The following is a 22,500-nucleotide window of genomic DNA, read 5'->3' on the forward strand; positions in this document are numbered from 1 at the left end:
GAGAGACACAGCAGAGACACAGCAGAGACACAGGAGAGACACAGGAGAGACACAGCAGAGAGACAGGAGAGACACAGCAGAGACACAGGAGAGACACAGGAGAGACACAGCAGAGAGACAGGAGAGACACAGCAGAGACACAGGAGAGACACAGCAGAGACACAGCAGAGACACAGGAGAGACACAGGAGAGACAGCAGAGACACAGCAGAGACACAGGAGAGACACAGGAGAGACAGCAGAGACACAGCAGAGACACAGGAGAGACACAGGAGAGACACAGCAGAGACACAGCAGAGACACAGCAGAGACACAGGAGAGACACAGCAGAGACACAGGAGAGACAGCAGAGACACAGCAGAGACACAGGAGAGACACAGGAGAGACACAGCAGAGACACAGCAGAGACACAGCAGAGACACAGGAGAGACACAGGAGAGACACAGCAGAGACACAGGAGAGACAGCAGAGACACAGCAGAGACACAGGAGAGACACAGGAGAGACACAGCAGAGACACAGGAGAGACACAGGAGAGACAGCAGAGACACAGCAGAGACACAGGAGAGACACAGGAGAGACACAGCAGAGACACAGCAGAGACACAGCAGAGACACAGGAGAGACACAGCAGAGACACAGCAGAGACACAGGAGAGACACAGCAGAGACACAGCAGAGACACAGCAGAGACACAGGAGAGACACAGCAGAGACACAGGAGAGACACAGGAGAGACACAGCAGAGACACAGCAGAGACACAGGAGAGACACAGGAGAGACACAGCAGAGACACAGCAGAGACATAGCAGAGACACAGGAGAGACACAGCAGAGACACAGGAGAGACACAGGAGAGACACAGCAGAGACACAGGAGAGACACAGGAGAGACACAGCAGAGACACAGCAGAGACACAGCAGAGACACAGGAGAGACACAGGAGAGACAGCAGAGACACAGCAGAGACACAGGAGAGACACAGGAGAGACAGCAGAGACACAGGAGAGACAGCAGAGACACAGCAGAGACACAGCAGAGACACAGCAGAGACACAGCAGAGACACAGGAGAGACACAGCAGAGACACAGCAGAGACACAGGAGAGACACAGCAGAGACACAGGAGAGACACAGGAGAGACAGCAGAGACACAGCAGAGACACAGGAGAGACAGCAGAGACACAGCAGAGACACAGGAGAGACACAGCAGAGACACAGGAGAGACACAGGAGAGACAGCAGAGACACAGGAGAGACACAGGAGAGACACAGCAGAGACACAGCAGAGACACAGGAGAGACACAGGAGAGACACAGCAGAGACACAGCAGAGACACAGGAGAGACACAGGAGAGACACAGCAGAGACACAGCAGAGACACAGGAGAGACACAGGAGAGACACAGCAGAGACACAGGAGAGACACAGCAGAGACACAGGAGAGACACAGCAGAGACACAGGAGAGACACAGGAGAGACACAGCAGAGACATAGCAGAGACACAGGAGAGACACAGCAGAGACACAGGAGAGACACAGGAGAGACACAGCAGAGACACAGCAGAGACACAGCAGAGACACAGGAGAGACACAGCAGAGACACAGCAGAGACACAGGAGAGACACAGGAGAGACAGCAGAGACACAGCAGAGACACAGGAGAGACACAGGAGAGACAGCAGAGACACAGCAGAGACACAGGAGAGACACAGGAGAGACAGCAGAGACACAGCAGAGACACAGGAGAGACACAGGAGAGACACAGGAGAGACACAGCAGAGACACAGCAGAGACACAGGAGAGACACAGCAGAGACACAGCAGAGACACAGGAGAGACACAGGAGAGACACAGCAGAGACACAGCAGAGACACAGGAGAGACACAGGAGAGACAGCAGAGACACAGCAGAGACACAGGAGAGACACAGGAGAGACACAGCAGAGACACAGCAGAGACACAGGAGAGACACAGCAGAGACACAGCAGAGACACAGGAGAGACACAGGAGAGACACAGCAGAGACACAGCAGAGACACAGGAGAGACACAGCAGAGACACAGCAGAGACACAGGAGAGACACAGGAGAGACACAGGAGAGACAGCAGAGACACAGCAGAGACACAGGAGAGACACAGGAGAGACACAGCAGAGACACAGCAGAGACACAGCAGAGACACAGGAGAGACACAGCAGAGACACAGCAGAGACACAGCAGAGACACAGCAGAGACACAGGAGAGACACAGCAGAGACACAGGAGAGACACAGCAGAGACACAGCAGAGACACAGCAGAGACACAGCAGAGACACAGCAGAGACACAGCAGAGACACAGGAGAGACACAGCAGAGACACAGCAGAGACACAGGAGAGACACAGGTCTGTCTCTGCTCTCTGTCACTCTGAGCTGATGTTTGATTCAGAGAACAGAGACACTGCAGGGTCAGCAGGTCCAGGGGAAGCACTGTGTTCTCTAGACACATAATACCACACACACACACACACACACACACACACACACACACACTCACACACACACATTCACACACACTCACACACACATTCACACACACTCACACACACACTCACACACTCACACACACTCACACACTCTCACACACGCATTAAACACACACTCCTGCTCTGTTGTCAATGACTTGGTTTTACTTTTCTCCCATGATGCCTTTCCAGACAAAGGCCCTTACTATAACTCAGGTAATAATAGTGTGTGTGTGTGTGTGTGTGTGTGTGTGTGTTAGTGTGTGTGTGGTGTGTGTGTGTGTGTGTGGTGTGTGTGTGTGTGTGTGTGTGTGTGTGTGTGTGTGTGTGGTGTGTGTGTGTGCTCACCCTCCCTAGTGTAATGCTTCTCCCAATGCTGTAACACCAAGCATCCATAGCTAATGCTAACCTCTATGGCTTTTACCCATGTGATGCTAAGCTAACTGCAGCTAACTCAGACTCTCCTCCATGAAACTGTGTGATTTGAATTTCATAACTTTATAAAAACTATTCAGATACATAAATACAGTAGATCTGCAGGGTGGGCGGAGCCACATGTGAACATGTGACCTTTCTCGGATGTCTGACGCTCTCCTGATGTTTGAGCTGACAGCTTGACGTGTCACTTCCTGCTTGGTTCTGATTGGTTGGTCCCTAGTCTCCCTCCTGGTGCAGTGTGCTGTGTTGGAAGTTTCCCTGCTTTCCTTCTGTCAACTAAAATACGTAAACTACTTATTTATAATATACAGTCCTGCTGTAAACTGCTGTAAACTGCTGTAAACTGCTGTAAACTGCTGTAAACTCTATATTTTAACACACTGTCCTGTAAATCTTTAAAATGTTCATCATGTGGTTTCTGCTGACATCATTTCAGTGTTTGAACAGCAGAAAGACCCAGAATCCGTCAGAATGGATCAGGACTCTGAGCTTTTATCCTTCGCAGCATTTCTTTAATCAGTGGTTCTCAAACTGGGGTCCACAGACCTCCAGAGGTCCTTGAGGGAGTTCCAAGGGTCCTGAGTATCGTTGTTTTGCAAAGTGCAGTAAGGCAGAAGGCTTTTATTTTGATAGGTCTAAAACTGGTGCAAGGTCCCGAGGGGGTCCAGGGGGTCCAGGGGGTCCTGAGGGGGTCCAGGGGGTTCTGAGGGGGTCCAGGGGGTTCTGAGGGGGTCCAAGGGGTCTAGGGGGTTTAATGACTCTCTAAAAACCCTGTGATTGTGTGTTTTCATGTTTTAATTTTAAGAATTCTAATTATTCATTGTTCTTATTCATAATCATTCACTATTATAACTTAATAATCTATTTATTTTTACATCAGGTTAAAAGAAATGTTCACTCCATGCAGTGTGTGTGTGTGTGTGTGTGTGTGTGTGTGTGTGTGTGTGTGTGTGTGTGTGTCAGATTAGTTGACCTTCCTATGGAGGATTACAGAGGAGCTGTTTAGAGGTTACAGCATGGAGGCTTAAACACCCGTCTCTCTCTCTCTCTCTCTCTCTCTCTCTCTCTGTCTCTCTCTCTCTCTCTCCAACCCTTCCCCCCCCCCCTCTCTCTCTCTGCTTGTCTCTCTCTCCCTGCCTGTCTCTCTCTGCCTATCTCTCTCTCTCTCTCTCTTTCTCTGCTTGTCTCTCTCTCTCTCTCTGTCTCTCTCTCTCTGCTTGTCTCTCTCTCTCTCTCTGTCTCTCTCTCTCTGCTTGTCTCTCTCTCCCTGCCTGTCTCTCTCTGCCTATCTTTCTCTCTCTCTGCTTGTCTCTCTCTCCAGGGTCTCAGAGGATCAGTGACAGTGAGTTTTCAGATTATGACTGTGAAGACGGCATCGGTGTCATACCAGGTGAACTACATATCCCATCATGCACTGCAGCACCTGCTTTTCCTGTGTAGCTCAATGTGTGGAGCAAGGCACTAACTCACTTCACTTCCCACTGTGTGTGTGTGTGTGTGTGTGTGTGTGTGTGTGTGTGTGTGTGTGTGTGTGTGTCCAGACTACAGACAGAATGGGCGGGACTTCCAGAGCTCCACCCTCTCGGTGCCGGAGCAGGTGATGTCGTCCAATCACTGCTCTCGATCCGATGTGGTCAGGACGAGGTCACGGTCGCCAAGCCAACCGCCTCCACACAGGTACCAGCCACACCCGTGTGTGTGTGTGTGTGTGTGTGTGTGTGTGTGGTGACGTAGTTAGTGATTGTGTGTGTGTGTGTGTGTGTGTGTGTGTGTGTGTGTGTGTGTAGTCGTAGTTTGGACCACGGTGTTCACGGCGGGCCGTCGGCCTTCGGACGGACGGACAGAAACAGACTGTCTGGAGAGACATACACACCAGACAGGTACACACACACACACACACACACACACACACACACACACACACACACTGGGATCTGTCTCTAACGAGGCAGTCTGCGTCTATCTATCTTCTCTCCATTCCTCTGTCATCTTTCTCTTTTCATTTTCTTTCCATGATAGTAGCTACTCATTCATCTATTAATACCTCTCTCTCTCTCTCTGTCTCTCTCCCTCTCCCTCTGTCTCTCTCTCTCTCTCCCTGTCTCTCCCTCTCTCTCTCTCTCTCTCAAACTTCCTGATTGATAGCCCCACCCCCCACCCCCCCGGCCTCTCTCTCCATATAGGACAGAATAGTGAACTTGAGATGAGACGAGATGGGATGAGAGGAGGTGAGATAAGATTCAGTGAGATAGGACAGCATATGGCAGGATGAGATGAAACAGGACAGGATATGATTGGATGAGATGAGACCAGGCAAGTTGAGATGAGATAGGATGAAAGGTAAGATTAGATGAGTAAAGTGATGTAGAATGAGACAAGATGAGTCGAGTTGAGATGAGATAAGATGAGATAGGATGAGACGAGATGTGACAGGATATGATTGAACAAGATGAGATAACATGAAAGATGAGATTGGATCAGATGAGATGAAATGAGATATGATAGGATGAGATGTGACAAGACAAGTTGACATGAGATGGGATGAAAGGAGGTAAGATTAAATGAGATAAAGTGAGGTAAAATGAGATGAGATAAAATAAAATAAAAGGAGATGAGATTAGATAAGAGGAAAGAGGAATGAGATTGGATCAGATGAAATGAGATGAAATAAGATTCAGTGAGATAGGACAGATGAGATGCAATGAGATGAGATAGGACAGGATATGGCAGGATGAGATGAGATAAAATGAAAGATGAGATGAGATAAACAGAAAGGAGATGGGATGAAATTAGATTGGATCAGATGAGATGAAATGATGATGAGATGGGATAGGATGAGATGAGATGGGATGAGATTAGATGAAATAAAAAGAGATTAGATGAGACGAGATAAGAGGAAAGGAGATGGATGAGATGAGACGAGATGAAATGAGACGAGATGAAATGAGATGAGATGAGATGAGATGATGAGACAGGATATGATTGGATGAGGTGAAACGTTGAAGTGAAGCTGATCCATGTTGTGTGTGGAAACATCTCAGCTCAGTTTCTTCTTCTGGTCTTTACATTCAGATGGACTCATGGGAAACATTATTGTGTTCTAATGGGAACATTATTGTGTTCTAATGGGAACATTATTGTGTTCTAATGGGAACATTATTGTGTTCTAATGGGAACATTATTGTGTTCTAATGGGAACATTATTGTGTTCTAATGGGAACATTATTGTGTTCTAAAGGGAACATTATTGTGTTCAGCTTCTGGTTCTCCACTGAGAATCTACAGCAGCTGAGCTGATTACTGGATAAATAAACTCTTCCTCCTCCTCCTCTTCCTCTTCTCTCTCAGCTGTTATCCATCTAAACTGAGATGATTTTCATTGCTGTTTCTAGAGCCACCTGACTGCTGCAACACACACACACACACACACACACACACACACACACACACACACACACACACACACACGCTGTCAGCAGTGTCTTTAAACTTTATCAACTTCTATTATTTTATTTCATTTTGTTTTATTTTGTGTGACTGTAGCTCCTCTCAGTGCGGTTACCAGGCAGCCAATCACGTTCCTGGAAGTCCTCACCTCATCATTTCCTCATCACTCTTTGTCACTTCCTGTTTGCCTCTCCTCATGTGACCTCTGACCCTGGTGTGTTTCTGTCGTGTCCTCTCTGCTTCCCGTTGCCAGCGGTAACCCCATGTACCCGCTGTACCGGGAGGACGCCGTGCGTCTGCTGAGCAGAGCCAAGCTGAGCAGAGCGCACTCTGAGGCCGGGCAGCTCAGCCTGGACAGGTACAACAACAGCTGTACCTGTGATGTCATTAACCTTCAGCCTCGGGACGCGTGATGTCATTAACTGTCAGCCTCGGGACGCGTGATGTCATTAACTGTCAGCCTCGGGACGCGTGATGTCATTAACTGTCAGCCTCGGGACGCGTGATGTCATTAACTGTCAGCACGCGTGATGTCATTAACTGTCAGCCTCGGGACGCGTGATGTCATTAACTGTCAGCACACGTGATGTCATTAACTGTCAGCCTCGGAACACGTGATGTCATTAACTGTCAGCACGCGTGATGTCATTAACTGTCAGCACACGTGATGTCATTAACTGTCAGCCTTGTGATGTCAATAACTGTCAACCTCGGGACGCGTGATGTCATTAACTGTCAGCCTCGGGACATGTGATGTCATTAACTGTCAGCACGCGTGATGTCATTAACTGTCAGCCTTGGAACACGTGATGTCATTAACTGTCAGCCTCGGGACGCGTGATGTCATTAACTATCAGCCTCGGGACGCGTGATGTCATTAACTGTCAGCCTCGGGACATGTGATGTCATTAACTGTCAGCCTCGGGACGCGTGATGTCATTAACTGTCAGCACGCGTGATGTCATTAACTGTCAGCACACGTGATGTCATTAACTGTCAGCCTTGTGATGTCATTAACTGTCAACCTCGGGACGCGTGATGTCATTAACTGTCAGCCTCGGGACATGTGATGTCATTAACTGTCAACCTCGGGACGCGTGATGTCATTAACTGTCAGCCTCGGGACATGTGATGTCATTAACTGTCAGCCTTGGAACACGTGATGTCATTAACTTTCAGCCTCGGGACGCGTGATGTCATTAACTGTCAGCACGCGTGATGTCATTAACTGTCAGCACACGTGATGTCATTAACTGTCAGCCTTGTGATGTCATTAACTGTCAACCTCGGGACGCGTGATGTCATTAACTGTCAGCCTCGGGACATGTGATGTCATTAATTGTCAGCACGCGTGATGTCATTAACTGTCAGCCTTGGAACACGTGATGTCATTAACTTTCAGCCTCGGGACGCGTGATGTCATTAACTGTCAGCCTCGGGACGCGTGATGTCATTAACTGTCAGCCTCGGGACATGTGATGTCATTAACTGTCAGCCTCGGGACGCGTGATGTCATTAACTATCAGCCTCGGGACGCGTGATGTCATTAACTGTCAGCCTCGGGACATGTGATGTCATTAACTGTCAGCCTCGGGACAGGACAGCGCCCCCTAAGGGACGTGTGATGTCATTTGGTCCAGTTACATCTGGACTGAAGGTCCTGTGTGCTAAAACAGGAAAACAGTTAATGAGCCAAATAGTGGAGAAAAAAACCTGTAGGGAAATAATCTCTTCTAGGACTGTCTGTCTGTCTGTCTGTCTGTCTGTCTGTCTGTCTGTCTGTCTGCCTGTCTGCCTGTCTGCCTGTCTGTCTGTCTGTTGATGAGTCTCTCTCTCTATGTAGGAGACCAATGAGGAGAATGTCTGTAGCGAACTCCTTCGACGAAAGGTACAGGAGCTAAAGGGGGAGTAGCAGTAGTAGTAGTAGTAGTAGCAGTAGCAGTAGTAGCAGTAGCAGCAGTACTAGTAGTAGTAGCAGTAGTAGCAGTAGCAGTAGCAGTACTAGCAGTAGTAGCAGTAGCAGTACTAGCAGTAGTAGCAGTAGCAGCAGTACTAGTAGTAGTAGCAGTAGTAGCAGTAGTAGTAATAGCAGTAGTAGCAGTAGTAGCAGTAGTAGCAGTAGTAGCAGTAGTAGTAATAGCAGTAGTAGCAGTAGTAGTAATAGCAGTAGTAGCAGTAGTAGTAATAGCAGTAGTAGTAGTAGTAGCAGTAGTAGCAGTAGTAGCAGTACTAGCAGTAGTAGCAGTAGTAGTAGGCCTAGTAGTAAACATGTTTTCACGTCTACATGTGTGTGTGTGTGTGTTTTCTCTAAGATATATCACTAGTCCTAACCACACTCCCTGGCCAAACCAATTGATGAATGGGAGCTGTGAGGACTACAGGTAAGACCCGGGGCTTCTGGGTAATGTAGTGATAGACAGAATACTAGTTCACCAGTTCACCAGTTCACCAGTTCACCAGTCCAGAGGTTTGCGTCAGTAAATGTCTCTACTTCTGACTGCAGCCAGGATTTCATCCCTGACTTTCCCTACGAACCCGACGCCTTCGATGAAGAACTGCTGAGGTAAACAATTAGATAGATAGATAGATAGATAGATAGATAGATAGACAGATAGATAGATAGATAGATAGATAGATAGATAGATAGATAGATAGAGGAATGGATGTAGAAGACAGTAGCAGTTTGGTGGAGGATCGGCGCTCTAAACCCCCTACCCCCCCCCCCCTCCCCCCTCCATCCCTCCATCCATCTAACCAAGCAGCTATCACATGAACTAAACCAACATTTCTCTCCTCAGCCTCTTTGCTGTATCTGCTTCCACAGCAAGGCCTTATGGGAAACGTAGTTCCAACATGTCCACATGTAACCCTGAATCAAACAGCTGAGAGTGGCTGATGGTTTACAGACACCAGTGCCTGATATTTCCTTTGTATAGCTGGTTACTGTGTTGCCATGGTTACCTAACTACTGTTCTTCTAGGTACTCCAGCTGTTGCCATGGAGACCTTCAACATCTAGTACTGTACAGCAAGTTAGGGTGACATTATTCCACAGTTGCAGCTTGTTATGGTTTCCCTGGCATGGTTGCCATGGTTATCTGGCTAGATCCCTCACCCAGGTGCTGTCAGTTGCCGTGGTAACAGTGTTACACCGTTGCCTGGTTAGCTAACCCTTCCTTAGATACGGGCAGTTGACACAAAAAACATGCTCCACATTTCCACAGTATGGTTGTCATGGTAACCTGATTAACAGTCCTCCACAGGTACAGCCGGTTGACATGGTAACAGTTGTCATGGTGATGTGACTAACCCCTCCCACAGGTAGAGCCAGTTGGCATGGCAACAGTGCTTCACAGTGACCAGAGCGTGGTTGTCATGGTGATGTACAGGTACAGTCGGGGGATGGATCGTCGTGACTACTACAGCCGCTCTCGGTCAGCTGACCAGCGCGCGATGGTGGACCGACCGATCTACACTCGCTCCCGCTCTACCGAACGAGCTGACTCCGCCCACATGAGGTCCGGACACTCCGCCCCCCCCTCACCTGCCCCCACCAGGTGACCCACACCTGACCAATGACAAGCCAGCCCCGCCTCCTTTTTGAATATTAGTTGGTTATTTTGCTTCACCTGGTGCTTTGTGCTTCAGCTGCCCAAAAAACAGCTTGTTAGCATTGTTAGCATTCCTCATTTAGAGGAATAAGTGGTGTTAGCTGCAAGCTAATCAATATCTCGAGGTAAGCAAGCTGTTTTCAGTCAGCTGAGGTGCCAGTTACAACGGTGAAGAGAAGTAACTCCAATTTATAATCATCAATATTTAATCAATATATAGTCAAAATGTCAAAGGTATTTCTGCAGCACCTGACACACACCTGACCAATCACAAACTGGCTCCGCCCCCTTAATTAACACCCAGATCACCTGCCACGTTCAGAGATGAAAACACTGTCAGACGTTGAATATAAAAATGTTCAGACCTTTTTTTTAATTTTTTAATTTTTTGAGCGGTGCGTTTTCTACCTGAATGTTGGCCACGCCCCTCACTAACCTGACCCCGCCCCTTTTCTTTTACCTGACAACCAATCCAAACTCCCGCCCCTCCTCGTCTGGTTTCTGATTTGCTGTGGGTGACGTCCGTGTCGTCAGATTCTACTAACAACATCCTGTTTGCTTTGGTTCTCAGAAACACTACTTATATTCTGACCGGATATAATGGTGTGGAATTAACCGTTTTTCTTTTATATATGTATATACATATATATACCAGCTTGTTTGATTTTTAAATTGTGTTTCATTTACTGATGTATATTTAATTTCTTTAATTTATTTTCCAGCATTGTGTTTTTGGAATGGTTGTGTGTGTTGTGTGTTTGGAGGTGTGTGTTGGACGCTCCTCATGGTTTCCTTGCAGCTGAAGCGGCCGGAAGCCTTTCACTCCTCATGTCACCTTCAGCACCGCTGGGACTCGGCCTTCACTCACTCTGTGCCAAAATATAGATTTTACAAGTCAAATTATTCACTCAGGATACTATGTGCCAAATTACCTGTCTTGATAAAAAAGACTGTACTGCTGCAACACCCAATCCGTGCCAAAGCTTTTCTCTCCTAGCTTTGATTTATTTGTTGTTGGGAAATGAAATGATCAAAACAATCCCTGTAATCCCACCATCTTTGGGATTATCCCTGATCCTCGTTAAATCCTTTCTTTCATCTGAATATGGCTTTGATTGATTGATTGATTGACTGATTGACTGATTGATTGATTGATTGATTGATTGATTGATTTCCTGAAGCCAGTTCAGCAGTGTAAAGGTGTTATGAAGGCTGCTGTAATGATGCTCAGGACCATGGAGTATTTTAGCCTGTTAGCGTGTTCGGTAGCTAACGTAGCGTAGCTTAGCCAAGCTAAAATGCACATGGTCCCTGCTGCATATTTACTGCACTAACTGCATGCTGTAGCCTGTAGCCTCCTGACTGATGAACACTGTAGATCTTCTCTATCAGTTTGTACTTTGCTTTTTATGTTTCTGTCTTCAGTTTTCCCTGTGTGACTGTTTGTCATTTTCCACCTAGAGTTTTATCAGCGAATAACAAAGACAGCTGAAACAAGGCAACAGCAAACAGTATTTCCCACAACAATAAGTTAGAAATATGTCGCCTTATTTTGACATGTAATTATAGCTTCCCCCCTTTGAGTCATTTTGAAAATTCTGGAACGCTTGGTGAGAAGCATCAGTCCAAGTCCGATCAGCTGCTAACTGATCCATAGTCCCAAAACACCGAGACACAAAAGACAAAAAAGACTCACACTCAAAAAATAACCTTCAGCTTACATTAATAATGACAATGACAACTTTAACTTTGCCCTTTGACCCCGTGGCGTCCCTCCTGCCAGGTTGGGAGTTTGAACCCTGTGTTTGTCCGGCAGGGCGACCCCGCGGGGCGGATCGGCCCAGACGAGTCCCACAGGAACGCCGGTCTGCGGCCGCCGAGGACGCCAACTGCCCATCGTCCCGCCCAAAGGACCGCTGGACAGAAGTACGTCTGTTCCCACTACTGACAGGATACTGACCCCCGCCTGTCTGTAGACCCTTTTCACACTTCCTGATTCTCCGCTACAGAAGTCCTCATAGTGGGGAAACACACCTCCAGTATTTTCATCCTCATTGTGATATCTACCTGATTTTTCCAAAAAAGACATCTGTCTTTTGGTGGAGCAGTGTTGGATCACAGAGGACGAAGCTTGACGAGGACGACAAGCTCTTTGTTGAGATCGTTTACCTTCTCGGTCATGGAGGTAATTCTCAAGAAAGAGCTTGTCGCCCTCGTCAAGCTTCGTCCTCTGTGATCCAACACTGCTCCACCAAAAGGCTGATGTTGTTTTGAAAAATCTGGTAGATATCACAATGAGTATAGAGAATACTTTAATACTTGATCATTACAAATAAAACATGGTGACAAGGATTGAATATCTCCAGAAACGTGAATTCAACTTGAAAAGGGAAATCATTCACCCTCTTGGCAGCATATTGGGGTGTCATATTTAGATTTGCTGTGTCTGACATTCATATTTGGGTGCTGTATATTCATAATTAGGGTGCCATATATTCATAATTAGGGTGCCATACATTCATAATTAGGGTGCCATATATTCATATTTGGGGATATCATATATTCACACCTTGTGACTCTGCAACTCCCGGACTTCAGGTTCCTCAAAGTCAGTCTGGACTCTCCTCTCCATTGCCAAACTGTTAAAGAATCTAGTTACATACATCATGCATCATTTAATTTCTAGTTGCTCCTAATTAGCAAGGGGTTCATTTTCCTGCCTGACTGTTGTAGTTGCAGTATTTGACTGTTTTTGTATTTGTTGCAGTTGAACTAGTCGTCTAACAGTCTGGTTGTGTCTTGCAGATGGAGGCGAGATACTATCTGCCCATTTCCAAGGTACAGACTGTGGTCTGATGTAGTAATACTACCTGGGTACTGCTAACCTGAGTATCAGTAGTTTCCCTTCTGTAGTGACTGTTAGTTCACCTCCTAAACCATAGCAATATGATTATCTGCTCAGTCCTGTCCTCTGGCTGTCCTCTAGTACTTATGAATAGAGTACAGTATAGTATTTCCTATAGTACTTGTCTTGTATTGGTTTCATGTCAAACTGATGACAACAGACAGCTGGGATGGACAGAGGAAGCCCATGTGTCCAAAAACCCATGCTGCATCTATACTACATCTATACTACATCTATACTACATCTTTACTGCATCTATACTACATCTATACTACATCTATACTACATCTTTACTGCATCTTTACTGCATCTTTACTGCATCTTTACTGCATCTTTACTGCCTGAACCTCCTCAACTGGCTCCTCAAGTGGAGGAGAAGCAGCTTGATACCAAGCTCTTCTCAGATCGTTGAACTCCTCACCCTGTCACACAGAGTGAGGCCAGCCAGCCTGCAGAGGAACCTCATCTCTTCTTTCAGTCACTGCCCAGAGCTTGTGACCACAGCTGAGAGTCTGAATGAAGATCGATCAGTAAATGGTTACCTGCAGTCAGCCTGATGATCCTTCTTCTCCTCACTGCTGACTCAGACTGAGAGACCTGAACTCCATCAGAGAACCATGAGCTCAGACTTGATGCTTCTCCAGTTCCCATCAGAGATCAGAGGGGAGAGGAGACCAGCAGCATCTTGTTGGAGTCTGATGCCTTGAAGCAGCAACAACACAAACCAGCTGTCAGTCTGAGTGAACCGGGACTGAACGGCTCCCAGCAGCGAAATCAAACATGGGGATCATCATCTCCTGTCTGCCTATCCTATGCTGTTCTCAAAATCCATACAACATTGAGATGTGTCATCCACGACGGATCTGGTCCAGCTGGTTCCTAACCACTGAGGAGCTTTCTAACCTCCTCAGTGACCTCTGACCTCTGGAGTCTCCAGTCTTCAGCTCTGCCTCCTGAACAGAGAGACAGTCTGTCAGGTTCAGGAGTTCCTCAAAGTTCTTCTACCTGACAAAGTTCTGCTGTGAACAGTATGAGCGATGTCCTGTCTTCCCCGCCTGAGTCTCTGAATGGTTTTCCAGAACCTCTTTTAGACTGACAGTTCTCCACCATCTCCTCTCCACACCAGGACTTTCTCTTCTGTAGCTCCAGCCGCAGCCTTTCTGCCTGCTGGTTCCTCTCTGCTGAGTCAGCAGTCCTCCATACCAACCAGGTCCAGAAGGCCTCCTTCTTCAGCTGGACAGCCTCCCTCACCCCTGCTGTCCACCAGCAGGTTCTGACAGACTCCGCCCACCATCTGTCCACAGCTCCAGACTCCACCCGCCTTCTGGCCACAGCTCCTATCAGCTGCTTCATGACAGAGGTTTTGAGTCCATTCTGACTCATGTTCCTCCTCCTCTGATGAAGGAGAAACTCCTTCAATCAGACAGAGTCTTTTGCAGGCATTCAGCAAACCCTCACTGTGTTTGGGTTTACCAGTCTCTCTGAGAGCTTTCTGATCCAACTCTCCACCAGATGATCAGCTGACAGCTCAGCTCCTCTATTCGGCTGAGCGTCCAGAACATTCGACCTCAGGTCTGATGAAACAACTACAAAGTCGATCATCAACCTTTGACCCAAGCTGCTCTGGTACCATGTTCACTGATGAACCTCCTTGTGTTGAACATCATGTTTGTTTGGACAATTCATGACTAGCACAGAAGTCCAACGACAACACAACGCTCGAGTTCAGATCGGAGAGGCTGTTCCTCCTAATCACACCCTCCAGGTTTCCCACTTGTTGCCAACTTGAGCGTTGAAGTCTCTATAGTCTCTTAGTAGGACTATGGACTCAGTAGGCGGAGCCTCTCCAGCACCTGACCCACCTGGTCTAAAAAAGCAGAGTAGTCTGAACTGCTGTTAGGTGCGTACATGCAAACAACAGTCAGAGTTCTCTTTGCAACACTCATCCCCGGAGAAACTCCTGCTGTGCAGCAGCCAGCTGGGAACTCATGAGTATCCAACACCCACCCAGCGCCCTCTCACCCTGGACACCTCCTGAGACCTCACCCATATCACAGAGTTTGTTTCCAGAGCCAGTGCTGTCCAAAGACGTGAGCCCAACTATATCTTGTTGGTACCTCTCAACCTCCTGCACCAGCTCAGGATCCTTTCCCCTAGACATTACGCTCCACATTTCAAGAGCCAGTTTCTGTTGCCAAGGTCCACAATGCCTAGATCCGCCCATGCTCTTTGCCCGATAGGTATTGCACCCAACACCTACGTGTCACCTTGCAGGTTGGTGAGTCCTCAAGGTAACGGTGCTGTGCTGCTTATTCAGGCTGAGCTACAGCCACTCCCAGGCTCTAGGAGTGGTGTCCTACTCCGGGTGAGGTTCCTTTAGTTCTTGTTGCACCAGTCATGGGAGTCTTCTTGAATCTGGTCACTGAACAGAAAAACCACTTCCTTGAAACCAGTCGTGATTGGTTGTTTAGAGTGTTGTGTTAGATGCTGCTATAGAAGGAACCAGTCAGCACATTACATGGATTCAGTGCTGACTGGAAGTTCTGTCTGTCTGTCTGTCTGTTATATTTTCCATCCATCTTTCTGATCATCTTTTTCTTTCTGTTTTTTCTAAACTCTTCTTTTGCTGTCCCTCATCTTTGGCCATGCCCACTACAGGAACACCAATGGCATCCCACGGCATCCCTCCTGTCTATCTTCAGGCCCCTACCCCTGTACACCATCAGGCCCCTACCCCTGTACACCATCAGGCCCCTACCCCTGTACACCATCAGCCCCCTACCCCTGTACACCATCAGGCCCCTACCCCTGTACACCATCAGCCCCCTACCCCTGTACACCATCAGGCCCCTACCCCTATACACCATCAGCCCCCTACCCCTGTACACCATCAGGCCCCTACCCCTGTACACCAACAGGCCCCTCCCCCTATACACCATCAGCCCCCTACCCCTGTACACCATCAGGCCCCTCCCCCTGTACACCAACAGGCCCTGCCTTCTGTCAATCATCAACAGCCTCCTGTCATAAGAATCCAAGCCCCGCCTCCTGGACCTCCCCAACCCCAGCCAGCTCCTCCTGCCCCAGCTACTGCCCAAGTACCACCCCGAGCTCCTGCACCTGCCCAAGCCCCTCCCCCAGCCTCTGTACCTGCCCAAGCCCCTCCCCCAGCTCCTGTTCCTGCCCCATTACCTGCCCCACCTCCCCCAGTCCAACCACAACCACCCCCTAAACCCGCAGCACCTACCCCTGCACCGTCACTTGCCCCCTCACCTGCCCCTTCACCTGCCCCTTCACCTGCCCCTTCACCTGCACCTTCACCTGCACCTTCACCTGCCCCTCCACAGACTCCAGGTGTGTGACTCAGACATCTTTTGTATCTAGTAGCTACAGACCAGTATGTCCAGTCTGTAGACCAGTCTGTCCAGTAGCTACAGACCGGTCTCCCATCTGTAGACCGGTTCCTCTCTGTTCCTCCAGTTTGTCCAGTAGCTACAGACAGTCATTGTTCATTCATTCATTCATTCATTCACTCATTTTTGTTGCATCATGCTGATGTCACCTCCATCCTGTCTGTCTCTCTGTCTGTCTGTCTGTCTGTCTCAGAGCCAGACAGACGCTCAGCTACGCCTGGTGGGACGAGGAAAGGCAAGTGTGTGTGTGTGTGTGTGTGTGTGTGTGTGTGTGTGTGTGTATGTCTGTAGATTCATCACCAGCTCTCTGTCTACATCTTCAAATGTCATTCACACTGTCAGTGATATAAATGAAATGTCAGTAATATGAATTAAGAATCAGTTTTATGAAGTACATGCAGTCAGTATCATGAAGGAGGCGCAACGGTCTGAGACTGATCACTGTTCCGTTAAAGCTGCAAACTGAGGCTTAAGGTCTAAGAAGGTTTAAGTACAGTCTCTGAGGATCTAGGTGAATATTCTCAGGGTTTAAGTACAGTCTCTGAGGATCTAGGTGAATATTCTGACGGTCTAACTAGACTCTGGGGATCTAGTTGAATATTCTGACGGTCTAAGTATAGACTCTGGGGATCTAGGTGAATATTCTAAGGGTCTAACTATAGACTGAGGATCTAGGTGAATATTCTGACGGTCTAACTATAGACTCTGGGGATCTAGGTGAATATTCTGATGGTCTAACTATAGACTCTGAGGATCTAGGTGAATATTCTGACGGTCTAACTATAGAGTCTGGGGATCTAGGTGAATATTCTAAGGGTCTAAGTGCAGAGTCCGAGGGTCTGTGCAGTCTGACCAATCATCTCTCTCTCTCTGCTGTGATGCAGAGGTCACATGGCAGGACCAGCAGAGGAAAACAGCCAACGGTACGGTACCAGGTACAGGCCACACCCACTCCCACTCTGAGCCAGGTAGCTCCTCCCCCTTTAGAATGCTCCAGGATCGAAGCAAGTGTCCAGTTCTCTGTTTAGTGACGATGTAGCATAACAAGCTAATTAACAGAGAGAACTACTCTCTCCATCCATCCATCCATCCATCCATCCATCCATCCATCCATTCATCCATCCATCAATCCATCAATCCATCCATCCATCCATCCATCCATCCATCCATCCATCCATCTATCCATCCATCCATCCATCCATCCATCCATCCATCCATCCATCGCTCCATCCTTTCTTGGTTTATGTGTGATTTGAAGTGTTTGTGTTCATGAATCATTTTTCATTTGGTTGATTTGTTCTTCACATTTTCAAATTTTTTGCTTGCCATCCATCCATCCGTCCATCCATCCATTCATCCGTCCATCCGTCCATCCATCCATCATCGTTGTTTGAAGGCGAAGCAGTGCCACAGAACAGAGAAGAAGGTAGAGATGTTCATCCATCTGTCGTTTCCTCCATAATAAATGCTGTATATTCTCATATTTCAGATATCTGAACATGTTTTTGGGTCCGGGCTCCAAAATGGTCTTGGTGTAACCAAGGTGGAGCTGATTGGTCTCTGTCTCACTCCAGTAGTATTGTCAGTTCTAGTGTTTCTGCACATTAAGACTACATTTCCCATAAGCCCCGTTGCCTCCTGCCCCCCCCTCTCCCCCTCCCCGAAGAGGATCAACATGTTGGAAGTGATTTCTCCATCTTCCTTTCCCTCCTTCCACCATCTGCTGCCAGGAACTCTTTCAGCTTTATCTCCGTTTGCTCTGAAGAACAGAACCTCTTCCTGTTTTGTGCCGTAAAGCGATCCAGCAGATTTCCCTCTAGATCCACCAGGTGGAGAAACTATGGAGGATGGTTACTGTCATCATACTGATGACTCTAAATGAGTGAGCTGATTATTTACTGATCATAAAGTGAGACAACGAGCAGATTTAATTAAAGTCTAATTCCACTGTTACTGTGAACTATAATGGGAGAAAATAGAAGGAGTTTGATCACACTGTTCTCCCTCTGACTGTAATATTCATCATTAGTTGCTGCAGCTGTTCCTGCTTCTGTCTGCCACCTGATTGGCTATTCATGTTGCCTTGGTGGCCAGTGTACATACATGTTCTTGCACACACACAGTGATTATGATGATGACGGTGAAGGTGATGAAGGTGAAGCAGTAAACAGCAGTCGGGTTGTTTTGTAGCAGGAAGATAAAGGTGTGATGTCATTTCCTCTCTGTTTCGAGATCATTTCCTGGTGTTCTGTGTCACCGAGAGCAGCAGCAGCTGAATATCTGAACATTAAAATGTTTTACCAGAGGATGCTGGGAAGACGACAACTATGACATCACTGACCCTGCTGCCCAACCAATGACATCACTGACTCTGCGAACCAAAACTGTGACATCACTGATGCTGCTAACCAAAACTATGACATCACTGACTCTGCGAACCAAAACTGTGACATCACTGACTCTGCGAACCAAAACTGTGACATCACTGACTCTGCGAACCAAAACTGTGACATCACTGAGCCTGGTAATAAACTAACTCCGCCCCTCTCTCTCTCTCCAGCTGGCATGAAGGATCCATCCAAGGTGAAAGTCTTTCTTCTCTCCACATGAATCTTGATATTTAGTTTCCATATTAATACTGACAGTCTGCAGACACACTGTGACATTATATATATTACACAGACAGATTATATACATATATATTTATACTGTATATATGATGTCATACATCTGGTCTGGGTTATAACACTGTTTATACATCTGTCTACTCTCTACCACTCTTCTACTCTCTCTCTCTCTCTCTCTCTCTCTCTCTCTGTCTCTCTCTCTCTGTCTCTCCCTCTCTCTCTCTGTCTCTCTCTCTCTCTCTCTCTCTCTCTCTCTCTCTCTCTCTCTGTCTTTCTCTCTGTCTCTCTCTCTCTCTCTCTCTCTCTCTCTGTCTGTCTCTCTCTCTCTCTCTCTCTCTCTATCCCTCTCTCTGTCTCTCCCTCTCTCTCTCTCTCTCTCTCTCTCTCTCTCTCTCTCTCTCTCTCTCTCTCCAGATGAAGGACAGCTTGTCGTTTAAATCGTCGGACAGTGATGTGAGCGATGTGTCGGCCATGTCCAACGCCTCCGACGCCCGGCCGGCCCGCAGGATCAGGTGGGACAGCTGTGTAATAACTGTTCTATCATCAACTGGGTGGAAACATCTAATTTCTCTCTGCACACCTGAACTTAACTGTCAATCAGGTCTGGGGATTCCGCTCAGGCCACACCCACCGTGACCTTATATGGGCAAAAGCTGAATCAACAAGCTTTGATGGACAGAAATGACACTTCCTGGTCAATCAGGGATTTCATTGGTCCAACTAAGATGTTGTAGTTCTACAATAAGAACATAAATGAGTGTTGACAGAACTAAACCATCAGCTCATAGAACAGAACAAAGTTCCTCTCAGTACTAAGCAGAACAGACCTAGAACAGAACAAAGTTCCTCTCAGTACTAAGCAGAACAGACCTAGAACAGAACAAAGCTCCTCTCAGTACTAAGCAGAACAGACCTAGAACAGAACAAAGCTCCTCTCAGTACTAAGCAGAACAGACTTAGAACAGAACAAAGCTCCTCTCAGTACTAAGCAGAACAGACTTAGAACAGAACAAAGCTCCTCTCAGTACTAAGCAGAACAGACTGAAGACGTTTTCACATCACAAGCAAAATAACAGCAGAACACCAAGGCAGAAAAAAACAAATAAAAACATGTCTGATGTTAGAATATAAAACAGACTTTTATATTCTATTCTTCTTTTTCTCTAAAAGCCTGTTTTCATTTACATTAGCATGTTTACTTTAGCATGTTGTTTATGTTAGCATGCTGCTGGTTTACATTAGCATGATTTTTAGTTACTTTAGCATGTTGGTAGTTACTCTTGCATGTTGTTTACTTTAGCATGTTGTTTACTTTAGCATGTTGATTACTTTAGCATGTTGTTTACTTCAGCATGTTGTTTACTTTAGCATGTTGATTACTTTAGCATGTTGTTTACTTCAGCATGTTGTTTACTTTAGCATGCTGATTACTTTAGCATGTTGTTTACTTTAGCATGTTGTTTACTTTAGCATGTTGTTTACTTTAGCATGTTGTTTACTTCAGCATGTTGTTTACTTTAGCATGCTGATTACTTTAGCATGTTGTTTACTTTAGCATGTTGCTATTTATGTTAGCATGTTCTTGTTTAATTTTGCATATTCTTGTTTAATTTAAATTTAGCATGTTCTTGGTTACATTAGCATGTTCTTGGTTACATTAGCATGTTCTTGTTTACATTAGCATGTTCTTGGTTACATTAGCATGTTCTTGTTTACATTAGCATGTTCTTGGTTACATTAGCATGTTCTTGTTTACATTAGCATGTTCTTGGTTACATTAGCATGTTCTTGTTTACGTTAGCATGTTCTGATCTTCATAGTTCTGTTTCTTGTTTCTGTCTGTCTGCATGCCTCCTTTGCTGTTGTCTCATTGGTCGACCGCAGTCGGGCGGAGGCCCTGCAGGGCCAATCATTGGAACTGGTGGGGGCGGGGTCAGAGGGAACACAGGAAGTAGCGGGGGCAGCAGAGGGCGGAGCTACACTGAAGAAGAGCGCATCACTTGAGGGCGAAGAAGTAGAGGAGGAGGAGCCTGAACCTCCGAAGTAAGAAACTGTAGTGTAGAAAAACATACAGGATCCTCTCCTCCCTCCTCTCCTCCTCCTTTCCTCTTCCCCTCCTCCTCCTCCTGCTGACTGTCTTTGTGCCCCCCCCCCAGGGCGTCGGGGGGGCCTGGAGCTCCCATCACCAAGTCGTCCAGCGTGGGGGGGGAGATCTGCTCGCTGGGGAGGAACGACGACGACGACGACGACAAGAAGAGACGCTCCAGCTTCGGGGCCAAGATGATGGGGATGGTGGGACTGGGGAAGAAGAGCCAGAGCGCCTCGCAGCTCAACCCAGAGGGTGAGTCCCAGTTTGACCAGTAACACAACCAGTAAACAGTAAACAGTAAACAGTAAACAGTAACCAGAACCAGAACCAGTAACCTCAACCAGTACTGCGAACGCCAGAACTAACTAGAACCAACTAGAACTAACTAGAGCCGACTAGAACTAACTAGAGCCGACATTATGGGAATGGTCGGACTGGGGAAGAAGAGCCAGAGCGCCTCGCAGCTCAACCCAGAGGGTGAGTCCCAGTTTGACCAGTAACCACAACCAGTTCTCCTTGTGCTTCGAGGCTCTCCGGCCGGTGGAGCCGGTGGGTCAGGTGGAGCCAGTGGTCAGGTGGTCTGGTGGAGCCAGTGGGTCAGGTGGAGCCAGTGGTCAGGTGGTCAGGTGGTCAGATGGAGCCGGTGGTCAGGTGGAGCCGGTGGTCAGGTGGTCAGGTGGTCAGGTGGAGCCGGTGGTCAGGTGGAGCCAGTGGTCAGGTGGTCAGGTGGTCAGGTGGAGCCGGTGGTCAGGTGGTCAGGTGGAGCCGGTGGTCAGGTGGAGCCAGTGGTCAGGTGGTCAGGTGGTCAGGTGGAGCCGGTGGTCAGGTGGAGCCGGTGGTCAGGTGGTCAGGTGGAGCCGGTGGTCAGGTGGAGCCAGTGGTCAGGTGGTCAGATGGTCAGGTGGAGCCGGTGGTCAGGTGGAGCCGGTGGTCAGGTGGTCTGGTGGAGCCGGTGGTCAGGTGGTCTGGTGGAGCCGGTGGGTCAGGTGGAGAGGGTGGTCAGGTGGAGCCGGTGGTCAGGTGGTCTGGTGGAGCCGGTGGTCAGGTGGAGCCGGTGGTCAGGTGGAGCCGGTGGTCAGGTGGTCAGGTGGAGCCGGTGGTCAGGTGGAGCCGGTGGTCAGGTGGTCTGGTGGCGCCGGTGGTCAGGTGGTCAGGTGGTCAGGTGGTCTGGTGGAGCCAGTGGTCAGGTGGTCAGGTGGTCAGGTGGTCAGGTGGTCTGGTGGAGCCGGTGGTCAGGTGGTCAGGTGGTCAGGTGGTCTGGTGGAGCCGGTGGTCAGGTGGTCAGGTGGTCTGGTGGAGCCGGTGGTCTGGTGGTCAGGTGGTCAGGTGGAGCCGGTGGTCAGGTGGTCAGGTGGTCAGGTGGAGCCGGTGGTCAGGTGGTCAGGTGGTCAGGTGGTCAGGTGGTCAGGTGGAGCCGGTGGTCAGGTGGTCAGGTGGTCAGGTGGTCAGGTGGTCTGGTGGAGCCGGTGGTCAGGTGGTCAGGTG

The 22,500-nt window shown here is 48.0% G+C and overlaps 1 protein-coding gene across 1 annotated transcript in view; it reads left to right on the plus strand.

Moving 5' to 3' along the window:
• LOC139665395 (regulating synaptic membrane exocytosis protein 2-like) overlaps window positions 1-22,500 on the plus strand; it is a gene marked incomplete at both ends in the record, with an annotated part of 32,097 nt that overhangs the window by 6,757 nt on the left and 2,840 nt on the right. Inside the window, 21 exons of the mRNA XM_071544401.1 lie at window positions 2,679-2,702; window positions 4,246-4,314; window positions 4,466-4,601; window positions 6,625-6,729; window positions 8,215-8,259; window positions 8,684-8,752; window positions 8,875-8,934; window positions 9,760-9,927; window positions 11,798-11,907; window positions 12,580-12,589; window positions 13,320-13,416; window positions 14,013-14,246; window positions 15,161-15,177; window positions 15,589-15,876; window positions 15,918-16,240; window positions 16,493-16,534; window positions 17,184-17,234; window positions 18,860-18,882; window positions 19,341-19,438; window positions 20,811-20,969; window positions 21,083-21,267. Of these exons, the coding sequence (XP_071400502.1) occupies window positions 2,679-2,702; window positions 4,246-4,314; window positions 4,466-4,601; window positions 6,625-6,729; window positions 8,215-8,259; window positions 8,684-8,752; window positions 8,875-8,934; window positions 9,760-9,927; window positions 11,798-11,907; window positions 12,580-12,589; window positions 13,320-13,416; window positions 14,013-14,246; window positions 15,161-15,177; window positions 15,589-15,876; window positions 15,918-16,240; window positions 16,493-16,534; window positions 17,184-17,234; window positions 18,860-18,882; window positions 19,341-19,438; window positions 20,811-20,969; window positions 21,083-21,267 (2,313 nt within the window). The remainder of the gene's footprint in view (window positions 1-2,678; window positions 2,703-4,245; window positions 4,315-4,465; window positions 4,602-6,624; window positions 6,730-8,214; window positions 8,260-8,683; window positions 8,753-8,874; window positions 8,935-9,759; window positions 9,928-11,797; window positions 11,908-12,579; window positions 12,590-13,319; window positions 13,417-14,012; window positions 14,247-15,160; window positions 15,178-15,588; window positions 15,877-15,917; window positions 16,241-16,492; window positions 16,535-17,183; window positions 17,235-18,859; window positions 18,883-19,340; window positions 19,439-20,810; window positions 20,970-21,082; window positions 21,268-22,500) is intronic.

This window comes from Centroberyx affinis, unplaced genomic scaffold (assembly GCF_046629955.1).
Source record: "Centroberyx affinis isolate AG114_WGS23_722 - 3 ecotype Tasmania unplaced genomic scaffold, CSIRO-AGI_Caff_v1 ptg004555l_1, whole genome shotgun sequence".
NCBI classification, from domain to species: Eukaryota; Metazoa; Chordata; class Actinopteri; order Beryciformes; family Berycidae; genus Centroberyx; species Centroberyx affinis.